The sequence below is a fragment of the Pan troglodytes genome, chromosome 19 (assembly GCF_028858775.2).
Source record: "Pan troglodytes isolate AG18354 chromosome 19, NHGRI_mPanTro3-v2.0_pri, whole genome shotgun sequence".
In the NCBI taxonomy this organism is placed as follows: domain Eukaryota; kingdom Metazoa; phylum Chordata; class Mammalia; order Primates; family Hominidae; genus Pan; species Pan troglodytes.
The window spans coordinates 36,481,517-36,497,865 of record NC_072417.2 but is presented as its reverse complement, the minus strand read 5'-3'; the positions used below and the strand labels follow the sequence as shown (position 1 = coordinate 36,497,865).

The window sequence follows — 16,349 nt, the reverse complement described above, 5'->3', positions numbered from 1 at the left end:
ATAAACTGCACATATTTAAAATGTATAATTTGATGAGTTTTGATATACATATAAGCCTTTGATACCATCACCACAATCAAGATGAAGAACATATATTACCAGCAAAAGTTTTCTCCAGCCTCCTTATAATCCATTCCTACCTCCATCCCATCCCTAGGGAACCCTTGAGCTGTTTTTGTCTCAGTGGATATATCATAAGTTGTTTATCCATTCACTTGTTGATGGATAACTGAAGACAACTCAAATTTTCACCATTACAAATAAAGTTGTCTTGAAGATTCATATACATGACTGTCATTTCTCTTGAGTAAATACAAAGGAGTAGAAATGGGTGGATCATATGGTGGATGTATATAATAATGTTATAGGATATTATATTCTGTAATATTTTAAGAGGCCACCAAGCTGTTCCTAAAGTGATTGTATCATCTTACAGCAGTATATGAGAGTTTCAGTTGTTCCACATCTTTGCCAACACTTATTTAACCTTTTCTTTTAAATTACAGCCATCCTAGTGGGTATGAAGTGGTGTCTCATTGTGGTTTTGATTTGCATTTCCCTAATGACTCATGATATTGAGCATCTTTTCATGTGCTTATTTACCATCTGAATATTTTCTTTGGTGAGCTGTTTATCTCTTTTGCCCATTTTTAAAAAAATCGGGTTTTACTGGAGTTTTCAGAATTCATAATATATGCTGAATACAAGTTCATCAGATAAATGATTTGCAAGTCTTCTAGTTTTTCCTTGTTTTTTTGTTCTCAAAGTCTTTCAAAAGCAGATGTTCTTAATTTTTCTGAAGTCCACCTTATCAATTAAAAAATAGATCATGTTATTGGTATATCTAAGATATCTTTTTCTAATATAAGGTCACAAATTTTTCTCCTGTGTTTTCTGTAGAAATTTAGGATTTATACTAACGTTTGTGGCTCATTTTTAGTTAATTTTTGTATTTGTGCTATGTGCCTGTTATGCCAATACCACAGTCTTAACTATAAAAGAGCTTAACTATAATAAAATATCAAGTCAGGTAGTATAAGTCCTCCAGCTTTCTTGTTTCTCAGAATTGTTTTGACTAGTCTAGATCTTTTGTTATCCTTGTATGGTTTCGGATTGGCTTGTCAATTTCTATTAAAAAGCCAGTTTTGATAGAGATTCTGCTGAGTCCATGGATCAACTTTGGGAAGATTGCCATCTTAACAGGTATTGTTTTTTAGTTTCAATTTTTGATTGTTGCTAATATATAGAAATACATGGATGTTTATTGATCTTGTTTGTTTTTATTTAGGCCATAGATTTTTTTCTTTTTCTTTCTAAAGACAGGGTCTTGCTCTGTCCCCTAGGCTTCATAGCTCACTTCAGCCTTGAACTCCTGAGCTGAAGTGATTCTCCCAAGAAGCTAGGACTACAGGTACATGTCACCACGCTCGGCTCATTTTCTTATTTTATAGAGACAGGGTCTTGCTGTGTTTCCCAGGCTGGTCTCGAGCACCTGGCCTCAAGCTGTCCTCTCGCCTCGGCTTCCCAAAGTGCATGAGTCACTGAACTTGGCCAGGCCGTAAATTGTTTTGAGACAGGGTCTTGCTCTGTTGCACAGGCTAGAGTGCAGTGGTGCAATCATGGCTTACTGCAGCCTTGACCTCCTGGGCTCAAGTTATCCTTCCACCTCAGCTTCCTCAGTAGCTGGGACTGTAAACACTCACCACGATGCCTGGCTAATTTTTGTAGAGACAGGGTTTCACCATGTTGGCCAGGCTGGTCTCAAACTCCTGACCTTAGGTGATCCATCTGCCTCGGCCTCCCAAAGTGTTTGACCACTCAGCCTTTATACAGATATTTCATCTTCTTTACAAGAAGAAAAACACTCTAAGCTCTTGCCTAAAAAGATGAAAATGTTCTTTGTAAAAATGAGGATGTCCTTACCCTCTTCCCAAAATGAGGAGCAGAGTCTCATAATTGTATTGATTTCTGGGGGACATTCACACTATCTATTTCTAGGCTGTGTTAATTATGCCTCAAATTCATAGTTCCTTCTGAATATCCTGTTACCTAGGGACTAAATTGTAAAGTTAACCTTTAATAAAGTTTGAATAACATAGAAAAGAAGAGAGAAGGAATTGATTTATAAACTTGCCCATTTCCCTGTAATAAGGAAGAAAATATGTATAGCTGCTGTAGACCTTGCTTCTGTAACTGGTTGAGAGATTGTAGTTCATATTTATAACTACTTCTGCTGTACATTCCATGTTTCCTTTGTTCTCATTCAAGATCTCAGCTGGTGGGGTAACCTAAATCTTCATTAATAAAGAATATGGCTTTGGGAGGCTGAGGCGGGTGGATCACGAGGTCAGGAGATCGAGACCATCCTGGCTAGCACAGTGAAACCCCGTTTCTACTAAAAATATAAAAAATTAGCTGGGCGTAGTGGCGGGTACCTGTAGTCCCAGCTACTCAGGAGGCTGAGGCAGGAGAATCGCTTCAACCCAGGAGGCAGACGTGGCAGTGAGCTGAGATCGCACCACTGCACTCCAGCCTGGGTGACAGAGTGAGACTGTCTCACAAAAAAGAATAAAAAAAAAAAAAGAAAAAAAGACCATGGGCCAGACATGGTGGCTCACGCCTGTAATCCCAGCACTCTGGAGGCTGAGGTGGGCAGGTCACAAGGTCAGGAGTTTGAGACCAGCCTGGCCAACATAGTAAAACCCTGTCTCTACTAAGAATACAAATATTAGCTGGGCGTGGTGGCAGGCGCCTGTAATCCCAGCTACTTGGGAGGCTGAGGCACAAGAATCACTTGAACCCGGGAGGTGGAAGTTGCAGTGAGCCAAGATCACATCACTGCACTCCAGCCTGGGCGACAGAGCAAGACTCTGTCTCAAAAAAAGAAAAAAAAGAATACAAATCCTTGGTGGTCCTGCTTCATGTGTGTGCATGCCTGTGGCTGTGGTTTTCCATTAAGTTTTGCTCTTATATATATAGGTTTAGAAAAACATTTCAGGGAATCCTCAGGGTTCCAGACATAGTCCTCTTTGTCCCCATTATGTAGCAACAGTACAGTATCACCTAGTAATAGGACTGAATTACATCAGCTAATAGAATAACCTCCTTCTTTGACTGTTGATGTAGTGCGGTGGTTCTTAGGACAATTTTACCTCCCAGGGGACATTTGGCAATGCATGGAGACATTTTTAATTGTTATGACTTTCGTGGGGGTGGGGGAATGCTAACTGGCATCTAGTGGGTAGAGTTCAGGGATGCTGCCAGGCATCCTGAAATGCACAGGACAGCCCCCAAGAGTAGAGACTGATCCAGTCTAAACTGTCAGTAGTGCTAAGGTTGAGAAATTCTGATTTAGTGGTATGGAGGCAGTGGTCATGAGGTAGTTGTTACTTCCAGTTCAGTGGAACCGCGTGGAATCATTCCCTGCTTGGGAACCAAGGCCTCCAATCCAGCCGATATCAAAGTCGTAGGTACTTGAAACAAAACTTCTGCTAATGGAGTTTTTAGGAATAATAGAGGAACTACTTCTACTTGTGCCCCTTGATTCTCAGGCCTTTGTATTCTAGCTATGGGGAAAACAATATTGTTTATTGCTCATTGATCCACTGTAACTGAGTGAGTCTTCAGTAGTCCATTCTGTTAGACCAGCTGCTTCTGGGTGATGGAGTATGTGGTAAGACCAGTGATTTCCAAGTTCCATAACCCATTCCTGCATAACCCTTTTTCTGTGAAATGAGTACCTTGATCAAAGTCTTGTTGAGCAGTATACCTTGATGATGAACAAGGTGTTGCCCATGTCCTTGATGGTGATGCTGGCAGAAGCACTGCAGGCAGGGAATGCATATTCATATTCAGAATATGTTGGTGCCAGTGAGGGCAAATTCTTGTCCCCTCCATGTATGTAGAGTTTTTGTTTTGTTTTCTTTTTTTAAGGTATGGTACTATCCACTGTCATTAATATTTTGGAGCATTTTATTTCCACATTAAAAAAGATCAAAATAGGTAATAATTATCTGACCAAGAAATGTTTTAAATAAATTGTAGACTTATGACAGCTATATCATCTATCTAAAAACCTTGGAGTAACTGTAAAATAGTGACTTTTGAACTGTAGACTTTACTCATGCAGATATCTCACTAATTTTGTTGGAATCTAGCAGATAGAAATCCATTGTTATGGGTTGTATGGTTGAAAACTTTTTAGGCTGTCATTTGTTTCAAGATACAGATTGACTCGGTATACTTTAACATTTCTCATAGTTGGCCAAATTTAGGTAAAACTATTTAATTTCATTGAAAGTTTTAGGGAAAATGCCTGAATATTAATAGAGATAGGATGAATTAAATTAAAGAACTTACCCTTTGAAAAATTGCCAGGGTTAGCAATTTTTATGCTAACCCTGCATAAAAATTGTGCGTGGTGGTGTGTGGAGTGGTGTATATGTTTCAGAGAAATAATATAAATGTTCAGATAAGAGTATCTGCGTAATCTAACTAGGACCTGTCTAACCTACCTGCTTAAGGATAGAGGAAATCTTGAGAGACTTGAAATTGAAGAACTTAAAATTTTAAGTCTTCCCTTTCAAGGCCCTATCAAAACATCATGACCACATCTTTGAAATAGTTACTTTTATCACTCAATATAGTTAGAAAATTTTATTTTTAGAACTCCAAAATCATTTTATTTTATTTATTTTTTTTTTTCGAGACGGAGTCTTGCCCTGTCGCCCAGGCTGGAGTGCAGTGGCGCCATCTCCGCTCACTGCAAGCTCCGCGTCTTGGTTTCACACCATTCTCCTGCCTCAGCCTCCCAAGTCGCTGGGACTACAGGTGCCCGCCCCCATGCCCAGCTAATTTTTTTGTATTTTTTTTTTTTTAGTAGAGACGGGGTTTCGCTGTGTTAGCCAGGATGGTCTCGATCTCCTGACCTCGTGATTCACCTTCCTCGGCCTCCCAAAGTGCTAGGGTTACAGGCATGAGCCACTGTGCCCGGCTCATTTTATTTTTATTATTATTTTTTGAGATGGAGTCTCACTGTTGCCCAGGCTGGAGTGCAGTGGTGCTATTTTGGCTCACTGCAACCTCTGCCTCCTGAGTTCAAGCAATTCTCCTGCCTCAGCCTTTGGAGTAGCTGGTACTACAGGCGTGCCGCCACGCCTGGCTAAATTTTTGTATTTTTAGTAGGGATGGGGTTTCACCATATTGGCCAGGCTGGTCTTGAACTCCTGACCTCAGTTGATCCTCCTGCCTCAGCCTCCCAGAGTGCTGGGATTATAGGTGTGAGCTACTGTGCCTGACCTCCAAAACCGTTTTTATTAATTATATTCTTTATTAAGTATATGTTTGATAAAGACAAGCATTTTTCCTTTTTTCACTGTTACATTCTTTCTGTTTAGAATAGTGATTTGCGGCCAGGCGCGGTGGCTCATGCCTGTAATCCCAGCACTTTGGGAGGCTGAGGCAGGCGGATCACGAGGTCAGGAGATCAAGACCATCCTGGCTAACAGGTGAAACCCCGTCTCTACTAAAAATACAAAAAAAATTAGCTGGGCGTGGTGGCGGGCTCCTGTAGTCCTAGCTACTAGGGAGGCTGAGACAGGAGAATGACGTGAACACAGGAGGCGGAGCTTGCAGTGAGCCAAGACTGCGCCTCTGCACTCCAGCCTGGGTGACAGAGCGAAACTCCATCTCAAAAAAAAAAAAAAAAAAAAAAAGGAATAGTGATTTGCACATAGAAGGGACTCAATAAATATTTGTTGAATGAATGAATATATGAAATAAAATCTTCCATGCTCTTGAAGAGAAGTATTTGTCATGTGACTGGTCTTATATGGCAGAATGTCCCTTGTTTACCATTCCTATTCCCTTCTAACCAAATCATGATATGTATTTTTAGGTATTCTTTGGCATTTCTTTTTGAACGCCTGGAAAAATGCTAAAATATGGTTTAAAACTCAATGTTTGTGAATTAGGGGTTAGGTGCAGCCTGACTTAAGGGATAAGGGCTGAATTATAGAGAAATTGAATTATGCTTTCAAATATGGTACGCATATGAAACTAATACATGGTTGTTTTTTTAACTAGGTTAAATGTGGTAAATGCACTCTTTTAATTCAGTGTTTTATTAAATTTTGGTATATGTTGTGTTATAAGCATAAAAGTTTCTGAAAGAATTTTTGTGCCTAGAAATTGTGGGAATTGTTGCTTTCTTTAACTTTTGATTTGAAACAATCACAAATTACACTGGATTCTTAAAAATGTTGTAGGATCTTTAGGGAGCTCAACTGCAGTCCAGATGCTGATTTTTTTTTTTTTAAATACTTTAAGTTCTGGGATACATGTGCAGAATGTGCAGGTTTGTTACATAGCTATACTCGTGCCATGGTGGTTTGCTGCACCCATCAACCTGTCATCTACCTTAGGTATTTCTCCTAATGCTATCCCTCCCCTAAACCCCCACCCCGCAACAGGCCCAGTGTGTGATGTTCCCCTCTGTGTGTCCATGTGTTTTCATTGCTCAACTCCTACTTATGAATGAGAACATGCAGTGTTTGATTTTCTGTTCCTGTGTTAGTTTGCTGAGAATGATGGTTTCCAGCTTCATCCATGTCCCTGCAAAGGACATGAACTCATCCTTTTTTATAGTTGCATGGTATTCCATGGTGTGTATATACCACATTTTCTTTATCCAGTCTATAATTGATGGGCATTTGGGTTGGTTGCAAGTCTTTGCTATTGTGAACAGTGCCGCAATAAACATAGGTGTACATGTGTATTTATAGTAGAATGATTTATAATCCTTTGGGTATATACCCAGTAATTGGATGGCTGAGTCAAATGGTATTTCTAGTTGTAGATCCTTGAGGAATCGCCACACTGTCTTCCACAATGGTTGAACTAATTTACACTCCCACCAACAGTGTAAAGGCATTTCTATGTCTCTCTCTCTTTTTTTTTTTTCTTGAGACGGAGTCTCCCTGTGTTGCCAGCCTGGAGTGTGGAGTGTGGTGGAGTGATCTTGGCTCACTGCAACCTCCGCCTCCCAGGTTCAAGTAATTCTCCTGCCTCAGCCTCCCCACTAGCTGGGATTACAGGTGTGTGCCACCACACCCAGCTAATTTTTTGTATCTTTAGTAGAGACAGGGTTTCACCATGTTGGGCAGGATGGTCTCGATCTCTTGACCTTGTAATCTGCCCGCCTCGGCCTCCCAAAGTGCTGGGATTACAGGTGTGAGCCACCGTGCCTGGCCTTTAGAGTTCCTGTTTCTCCACCTCCTCTCCAGCATCTGTTGTTTCCTGACTTTTTAATGATCGCCATTCTGACTGGTGTGAGATGGTATCTCATTGTGGTTTTGATTTGCATTTCTCTAATGACCAGTGATGATGAGCTTTTTTTCCTATGTTTTTTGGCCACATAAATATCTTCTTTTGAGAAGTGTCTGTTTATATCCTTCGTCCACTTTTTGATGGGGTTTTTTTTTTCTTGTAAATTTAAGTTCTTTGTAGATTCTGGATATTAGCCCTTCGTCAGATGGAGAGATTGCAAAAATTTTCTCCCATTCTGTAGGTTGCCTATTCACTCATGATAGTTTCTTTTGCTGTGCAGAAGCTCTTTAATTTAATTAGATCCCATTTGTCAATTTTGGCTTTTGTTGTCATTGCTTTTGGTGTTTTAGTCATGAAGTCTTTCCCCATGCCTATGTCCTGAATGGTATTGCCTAGGTTTTCTTCTAGGGTTTTTATGGTTTTAGGTCTTATGTTTAAGTCTTTAATCAATCTTGAGTTAATTTTTGTATAAGGTATAACAAAACGGCCCAGTTTCAGTTTTCTGAAACTGGCTAGCCAGTTTTGCCAACATCATTTATTAAATAGGGAATCCTTTCCCCATTGCTTGTTTTTGTCAGGTTTGTCAAAGATCAGATGGTTATAGATGTGTGGTGTTATTTCTGAGGTATCTGTTCTGTTCCATTGGTCTATGTATCTGTTTTGGTTTCAGTACCATGCTATTTTGTTTACTGTAGCCTTGTAGTATGGTTTGAAGTCAAGTGGTGTGATGCCTCCAGCTTTGTTCTTGTTGCTTAGGATTGTCTTGGCTCTACGGGCTCTTTTTTGGTTCCCTATGAAATTTAAAGTAGTTTTTTCTAATTCTGCAAGAAAGTCAATGGTAGCTTGATGGGGATAGTATTGAATCTATAAATTACTTTGTGTAGTACAGCCATTTTCATGATATCGATTCTTCCTATTCATGAGCATGGAATGTTTTTTCATTTGTTTGTATCCTCTTTTATTTCCTTGAGCAGTGATTTGTAGTTCTCCTTGAAGAGGTCCTTCACATCCCTTGTAAAGTGTATTCCTAAGTATTTTATTCTCTTTGTAGCAATTGTGAATGGGAGTTCACTCATGATTTGGCTGTTTGTCTGTTATTGGTGTACAGGAATGCTTGTGATTTTTGCACATTGATTTTGTATCCTGAAACTTTGCTGAAGTTGCTTCTCAGCTAAAGGAGATTTTGGGCTGAGACGATAGGGTTTTCTAAATATACAGTCATGTCATCTGCAAACAGAGACAGTTTGACTTCATCTTTTCCTATTCAAATACGCTTTATTTTTTTCTCTTGCCTGATTGCCCTGGCCAGAACTTCCAATACTATGTTGTATAGGAGTGGTGAGAGAAGGCATCCTTGTCTTGTGCCGGTTTTCAAAGGGAATGCTTCCAGTTTTTGCCCATTCAGTATGAGTATACCTATGTAACAAACCTGCACATTCTGCACATGTATCCCAGAACTTAAAGTATTTAAAAAAAAAATCAGCATCTGGACTGCAGTTGAGCTCCCTAAAGATCCTACAACATTTTTAAGAATCCAGTGTAATTTGTGATTGTTTCAAATCAAAAGTTAAAGAAAGCAACAATTCCCACAATTTCTAGGCACAAAAATTCTTTCAGAAACTTTTATGCTTATAACACAACATATACCAAAATTTAATAAAACACTAAATTAAAAGAGTGCATTTACCACATTTAACCTAGTTAAAAAAAACCACAACCATGTATTAGTTTCATATGCATACCATATTTGAAAGCATAATTCAATTTCTCTATAATTCAGCCCTTATCCCTTAAGTCAGGCTGCACCTAACAGCCTAATTCACAAACATTGAGTTTTAAACCATATTTTAGCATTTTTCCAGGCGTTCAAAAAGAAATGCCAAAGAATACCTAAAAATACATATCATGATTTGGTTAGAAGGGAATAGGAATGGTAAACAAGGGACATTCTGCCATATAAGACCAGTTACGTGACAAATACTTCTCTTCAAGATCATGGAAGATTTTATTTCATATATTCATTCATTCAACAAATATTTATTGAGTCCCTTCTATGTGCAAATCACTATTCTTTTTTTTTTTTTTTTTGAGATGGAGTTTCGCTCTGTCACCCAGGCTGGAGTGCAGAGGCACAATCTTGGCTCACTGCAAGCTCCGCCTCCCGTGTTCACGCCATTCTCCTGTCTCAGCCTCCCGAGTAGCTGGGACTGTAGGCGCCCAGCTGTGGGTTTGTTATAAATAGCTCTTATTATTTTGAGATGCTCTCCATCAATACCTAGTTTATTGAGAGTTTTTATCATGAAGGGGTGTTGAATTTTATCAAAGGCCTTTTCTTCATCTCTTGAGATAATCGTGTGGTTTTTGTCATTGGTTCTGTTTATGTGATGGATTACATTTATTGATTTACATATGTTGAGCCAGCCTTGCATCCCAGTGATGAAGCTGACTTGATCATGGGGGATAAGCTTTTTGGTGTACTGCTGGATTCGGTTTGCCACAATTTTATTGAGGATTTTCACAGATGCTGAATTTTTTTCTGGGAAGAATTTACTTTGACTTTTTCATCCTACAAAAATTATTCTGGTTCTGAAGGATGCAAGTGTTTCAATGGTGTCCCATTAATATCCCCAGGCTTAGCACAGTTCTTACTTGGTTATAATAGGCAATTAAGTGTTGAATGAATGAAAGAATTTTAACTTTATTCTGTGGGTTCAGGGAGCTGTTGAAGAGTATTAAGCAAGTGAGTGGCATGCTCACATGTTCTGAAGAGTGTTTCCTGGTAGTGATATAGAAGATGGATTTGAAGGGACAGTAAAGGCAAGAATAATAATTAAGAAATTGTTATAATAGGGATGATCTGAGCCAGGGTACTCATTATAGGAAATTAGGGGCAACCTTGTCATGAGATTTGTTTAGGAGATGAAATTGGAAGGCTTCAGATGGATGATAGGGGTAAGGAGGAAAGGAGGAGATTTAAGTGAATAAGAGTTGAGGAGAGGGAGGAGTTGTAAATGACAAGTTTCTTGTTTATTGTTTTGAATAAAGGGGAAAATTGTTTTCAGTTATTCATAAAGGACTTAAAAATGGGCTTTGATCCCAAAAGTTGTTTTGAAGTTATTTCCTGCTTTATCTTTGGAGACCCTTCTTCCCACCCCCACATCAAAGCAAATGCCCTCAACTGCTTTAGATGCAGTCTTGCATTGAAATAGGTATCACATTGTTTTATTTTGCTTGAATGGGTGCTGTTGGCTTAAACATCTAATTGCATCTGCTTTGTCTTCTTTAGTTGTGTCTACTTATGGGCCAAAAGAGCATTTCTACCTCTGTAATTTCATTTGCATATTGGTTTTCAGATAAATTGAAGATTAATTATATGAAGTATATGGTTTGTAATCTCAATTGAAGGTGAATTTTTTATTTTCCTGGTTGAATATAATGGAATCATTTTGGTATGGAGAAGAAATGGTTAAAAATATACCAGTGGGTCATCTTAGTGTGAAAGTCAAGAGGACTTCTAGGCTTAAGCCTGGTAGCTAAATTTCTGTTGGCTCTACCCTCTTCATGATGAGTCCAAGTTTATTTTGATCTGCATCTTTCTTTTTTTTAATGAATGAAATTCTCCTTCATTCAGCCTGGTAAGTAACCTGGCCATTAGTACATGACTAAATAGCTCAAGCTTCTGGCTTGAATTAAGTTATAAACTTAGCACAGTGGCAGGTGCTTGAACTGCCATGTTAAAACTAGCGCATAGAATCTTTGCCATTCAAAAACTGTTTTCTCAATCCCATGAAGGAGATGAAGCCTACATGGGAATCTTCACTGATTGTGCTGACTTTTCTTCTACAATTTTTAGTTTATAACATGTATAGTTTGTCAATTGTGCTAGGATGTTTTGTTAATATGTTCTTAAAAATTCAAATCCCAGGGGTAAACATCAAATAATTTAATTGTGCCTATTTGACTTTATGGGAGAGTTAACAACCATATTTATATATATGGTTAAATGTGTATAATCTTCATTCTCAATCTTTCAGAATCCTTATTTTCCATTTTCATTTTTAGCATTAGCTGCATTATTTCTTTATACAACTAGGAAAAGGGATTATTCAGAAATTTGTTTGATGGCTTTTTATTTTGTAGAGACAGGGTCTGTCTCTGTTACCCAGCCTAGTCTCTAACTTCTAGTCTCAAGTGGTCTTTCCACCTCAGCCTTCCTAGTGTTGGGATTACAGGCATGAGCCACCGCACTGGCCAGATGGCATTTTAAAGAATAATGTTAGGAAAATAATTAATTTTTGCAAGTGAAGATAGTTGAAATGTTAGCTAAAATGATGACCTAGAGGCAGCTTGTTTTGGTAAGTATCTTAGTCAGTTTAGGCTGCTGTAACAAAATACCATAGATTTGGTAGTTTATAAACAACAGAAACTTACTTCTCACAATTCTAAAGTCTGGGAAATCCAAGAATAACATTCCTTTAAGCAAGGTTGAATGTACCAGCTTGGGCGATAGTGGCAAGTAGCCTCCTATTCCATTTTGTTCTAGAAAGCATTTTTTCTCTTTTCTATTATTTTTGTCTCTTTATATGTTTATGTGTTAGGGGGAGAAGGAGAGAGAATATTTTTATATTTTTCTTTTGGGGGGATATTTTTATTTTTAAATTATAAATACTTCTAATTTGCAAATGATCCCAGAAATAGTTGAAGCTGTCTTTAAACCCCTCTCTGATCCCATTCTATCCTTTCTGTTAACTACTATTCTGAAGTTAATTTGTACTCTGTCCATTTTTATCCTTTTATTACATATGTTTGTGTTCATAAAAAAATTACAGTTTAACATTTTTACATAAAAAATGTTCTTGTAAATATTCTGCAATTTGCTTTTTTAAATTTTATTTTTTATTTTTAATTTTTTTTTGTAGAGCCAGGGCCTTGCCTTGTTGCCTAGGCTGATCTCAAACTCCTGGACCCAAGGAATCCTCTTACCTTGGCCTCCCAAAGTGCTGGGATTATAAGTGTGAACCACCACTCCTGGCCTTGCAGCTTGCTTTTTAAACCTATTCTAAGACTTGCTCCCTATTTATACATGAGTATTAAGTTAACTCATTTTAACTGCACGTATAATATTCTATTATCAGTATGTCAGTTTATCCATTTCTGGTATAGAGGAACACTTAATTTGTTTTCAGGGTTTTTTTTTTTTTGCTTGTGTTTTTGTTTTATTATAAACAATGCTTCAGGAAGCATATATTTGTATTCTTGAATTTTTTTTTTTTTTTTTTTTTTTGAGACAGGGTCTCACTCTTGTCGCCCAGGCTGGAGTGCAGTGGTGCGAACTCGGCTCACTGCAAGCTCCTCCTCCCAGGTTCATGCCATTCTCCTGCCTCAGCCTCCTGAGTAGCTGGGACTACAGGTGCCCGCCACCATGCGGGCTAATTTTTTTTGTATTTTTAGTACAGGCGGTGTTTCACTGTGTTAGCCAGGATGGTCTCGATTTCCTGGCCTCATGATCTGTCCGCCTTGGCCTCCCAAAGTGCTGGGATTATATGCGTGAGCCACCGCGCCTGGCCTTGAATTTTTATTTGACTTAAAACATACTGTGAAACTTGTAAGATTATGTGAATCATGTTTGTACAGTTTATACTTAAAAAAAAAAACATGGTGAACTCTTATCAATTCACAGAGTAAAAAACAACATTCCCAATGCTGTGGAAACACCTCTATGGCCCAAATCACAGTTCTTTTGTTACCATTCCCCCTACCACTATCTTGAATTGTATTTTAAAATTTCCTTTCTTTTCTTTATGTGTCCATGAACAATGTATTGCTTTGTTTACTTATTTTGATTTTCATGTAATGGAATAATACTGTAAGTATTCTGATTTCTTTTGTAAGCATCATTTTTCTTTTGAGCGTTAATCTGTGGTATTGTATGCAGTTCATTCAGTTTTACTGCTATACATTAGTTCATTATTTGTATATATTGTATATATATATATCTGGGCTATTGATGCACATTTGGATTGTTTCTAGGTTTTTGCTATTACTAACAATGCTGCTTACGAACATTGTTATTCATGTCTTTTGTGCACATGCAGGAATTTGAAGTATATGTCTGGGAGCAGAATTTTTCATTTTATGGGGTATGGGTTTGTTTAGCTTTACTAAGTAATGCCAAATTTTTCTAATTTTAAAAAATTTTTAATTAATTTTTTTTTTTGAGATGGAGTTTCTCTCTTCTCCCCCAGGCTGGAGTGTAATGGCACGATCTGGGCTCACTGCAACCTCTGCCTCCCGGGTTCAAGCGATTCTCCTGCCTCAGCCTCCTGAGTAGCTGGGATTACAGGAGCGAGCACCATGCCCAGCTAATTTTTGTATTTTTATTAGAGACGGGGTTTCGCCATGTTAGCCAGGCTGGTCTCGAACTCCTGACCTCAAGTGATCTGTCCACCTCCGTCTCCTGAAGTGCTAGGATTACAGGCGTGAGCCACTGCGCCTGGCCACCAAATTATTTTTTAAAGTGATTGAATCAGTTGACGCTCCCAACTGCAATATAGAAGTATTCCTATTGCTCTGTGTCCTTGCCAAAGCTTAGAATTGTTTCTTTAAAAAATTTTATGGGGCCGGGTGCAGTGGCTTACGCCTGTTCAAGGCCAGCCTGGCCAACGTGGTAAAACCCGGTCTCTACTAAAAAATACAAAAAAATTAGCTGGGCGTTGTGGCATGCACCTGTAGTGCTAGCTACTCGGGAGGCTAAGGCAGGGGAATTGCTTGAACCTGGGAGGCGGAGGTTGCAGTGAGCTGACATCCTGCCATTGCACTCCATCCTGGGCAACAAGAGCGACACTTCGTCTAAAAAAAAAGAAAAAAAAATTATGTATCTGGTGGGTAAGAAATGTTGTTTCATTGTAATTTGAATCTGTATTTCCTTGACTACCAATGAGGTTTAGTTTCTTTTCGGATATTCATAGAGCATTTGTGTTATTTATTCTGTGAAATGTATTTGTGTTTCTTATTCTGTGAAGTGTCTGTATATACTTTTTGCCCATTTTTCTGTTTGGATTGTTTAATTTTCCTGATTGATTCATAGCAATTTTTTATGGTTTTAGATCTAATTCTCTTGTTTTTTGAGACAGGGTCTGGCTCTGTCACCCAGGCTAAAGTGCAATGGTGCAATCTTGGCTCATTGCAACCTTTGCTAGGCTCAAGCTATCCTCCCACCTCAGCCTCTTGAGTAGCTGGGACTACAGGTACGCGCCACTGTGCCTGGCTAATTTTTGTATTTTTTGTGGAGATGGGGTTTTGCCATGTTCCCCAGGCTGGTCTTGAATTCGTGAGCTCCAGTGATCTACCCACCTCAGCCTCCCAAAGTGTTGAGATTGTAGATTTGAGCCACAGTGCCTGGCCTAGATCTAATTCTAGATTTGTGTTGCAAATATCTTTTCCAATTTATGATTGGATTAAAAAAAACTTCGGTGATTGAAATTCTTGATCTTACTGCAGCTGAATTTATCAGTCTTCTATGATTTATGTTTTAAAATTTTTTTGTGTCATATCATTAAGATAATTCTCTATTTTCTAAAAATTGTTTGCTTTTCACTTTTACATTGAAGTCTCTAATCCACATGGAAAGACTTTTTTTGTAAGGATCCACTTTTATTTTTTTGCCATATGATAACAGATAACTGATTGTTCCAGCCTATTTATTGAGTAGTGCATTTTTTCTCCTGTGATCTCAGTGCTTGCTTGGGTTTATATTAAGTGTCAGTATATGCACAGGCTCAGTTTCTAGACTCTCAGTTCGGCTCTCTCCTCTAGTGCCAGTAATCCACTTGATTATTTGTCCTGATTGTGGTTGCTTTATAATAATTCTTAGTATAAAGTGTGGCAGGTCCCCAAAAGACTTATAATAATGCCTTTCCATATTGGTTTTACAGTCAGTTTATTGATTTCCACAAAAAATGATACTGGGATTTTGAATGGTATTGCATTGAGTCTTTGGATCAAGTTGGGAAGAATTGATTGACATTGTTATGATATTGAGGCTTCCTATTTAAGAACATAATATGACTTTCTATTTATTTTATGTTTTAAAAAATCATTCCAGTTAAGTTTTATAATTTTCTCCTTATATAAAGAACTTCTACATAAAATGTCAGTTTTTCCTAGAATATTTTTATTATTTATACATGATATTTAAAAAGTTATATTTTCTGATTGTATATAGAAATGAAATTAACTTATATTTTGTCTTTATACTTTTTTTTTTTTAAATTTAAAGAAACGGGGTTTTGCTATGTTGCCCAGGCTGGTCTTAAACTCTTGGCCTCAGGTGATCCTCTAGTCTCAGCCTCCCAAAGTGCTAGGATTACAGGTGTGAGCCACCACATCTGGCCTGTTTTTGTGCTTTTATTGACATATCTAGATTCTTTGGGGTTATCTATGTAGACAGTGGATGATCTACAAATAGTTGTAGCTTTGTTTCTTTATCTTCAATCTTTTTTTTTTCTCTGTGCATCTGTTGAGGGCTTTTAATGTTGAATAGGGGAGATGACATTGGGAAGCTATGTGTTGTTTTTAATTAATTTTTTTTTTGTACATTGACCTCTTCTGTACCTTGCACTTCTGTTTTGTTTTGTTTTTGGAATGCAGTGGCACAATCACAGTTCACTGCAGCCTTGATCACCTGGGCTCAAGCCATCATCCCACCTCAGCCTCCCGAGTAGCTGGGACCACAGGTGTGTGCCACCATGCCTGGCTGATTTTTGTATTTTTTTTTTTTTTTTAGAGATGGGGTTTCATCCTGTTGGCCAGGCTGGTCTCAAATTCCTGAGCTCAAGTGATCCACCTGCCTCGACCTCCCAAAGTGTTAGGATTATAGGTGTGAGCCACTGCACCCAGCCCCAGGGTTGTTGCTTCTTTATTGAGCTTGTCACTCAGTGCCTTTTAACTGGGGCATTTAGCCCGTTTACATTCAAGGTTAGTATTGATATGTGTGGATCTAATTGTGTCATCATGTTGTTAGC

At 38.3% G+C, this 16,349-nt stretch overlaps 1 protein-coding gene across 7 annotated transcripts in view; it reads left to right on the top strand.

The window, feature by feature from the left end:
• The window catches only part of NF1 (neurofibromin 1), a 283,489-nt gene that overhangs the window by 17,088 nt on the left and 250,052 nt on the right, over positions 1-16,349 (top strand). For 4 of the 7 annotated variants that reach the window (XM_054670075.2, XM_054670073.2, XM_063798733.1 and 1 more), the window contains exon 2: positions 16,112-16,302. The exons of the other annotated variants lie outside the window; for them this stretch is intronic. In XM_054670075.2, coding sequence (XP_054526050.1) covers positions 16,112-16,302 — 191 coding nt within the window. The remainder of the gene's footprint in view (positions 1-16,111; positions 16,303-16,349) is intronic. 7 annotated transcript variants of the gene reach the window in all.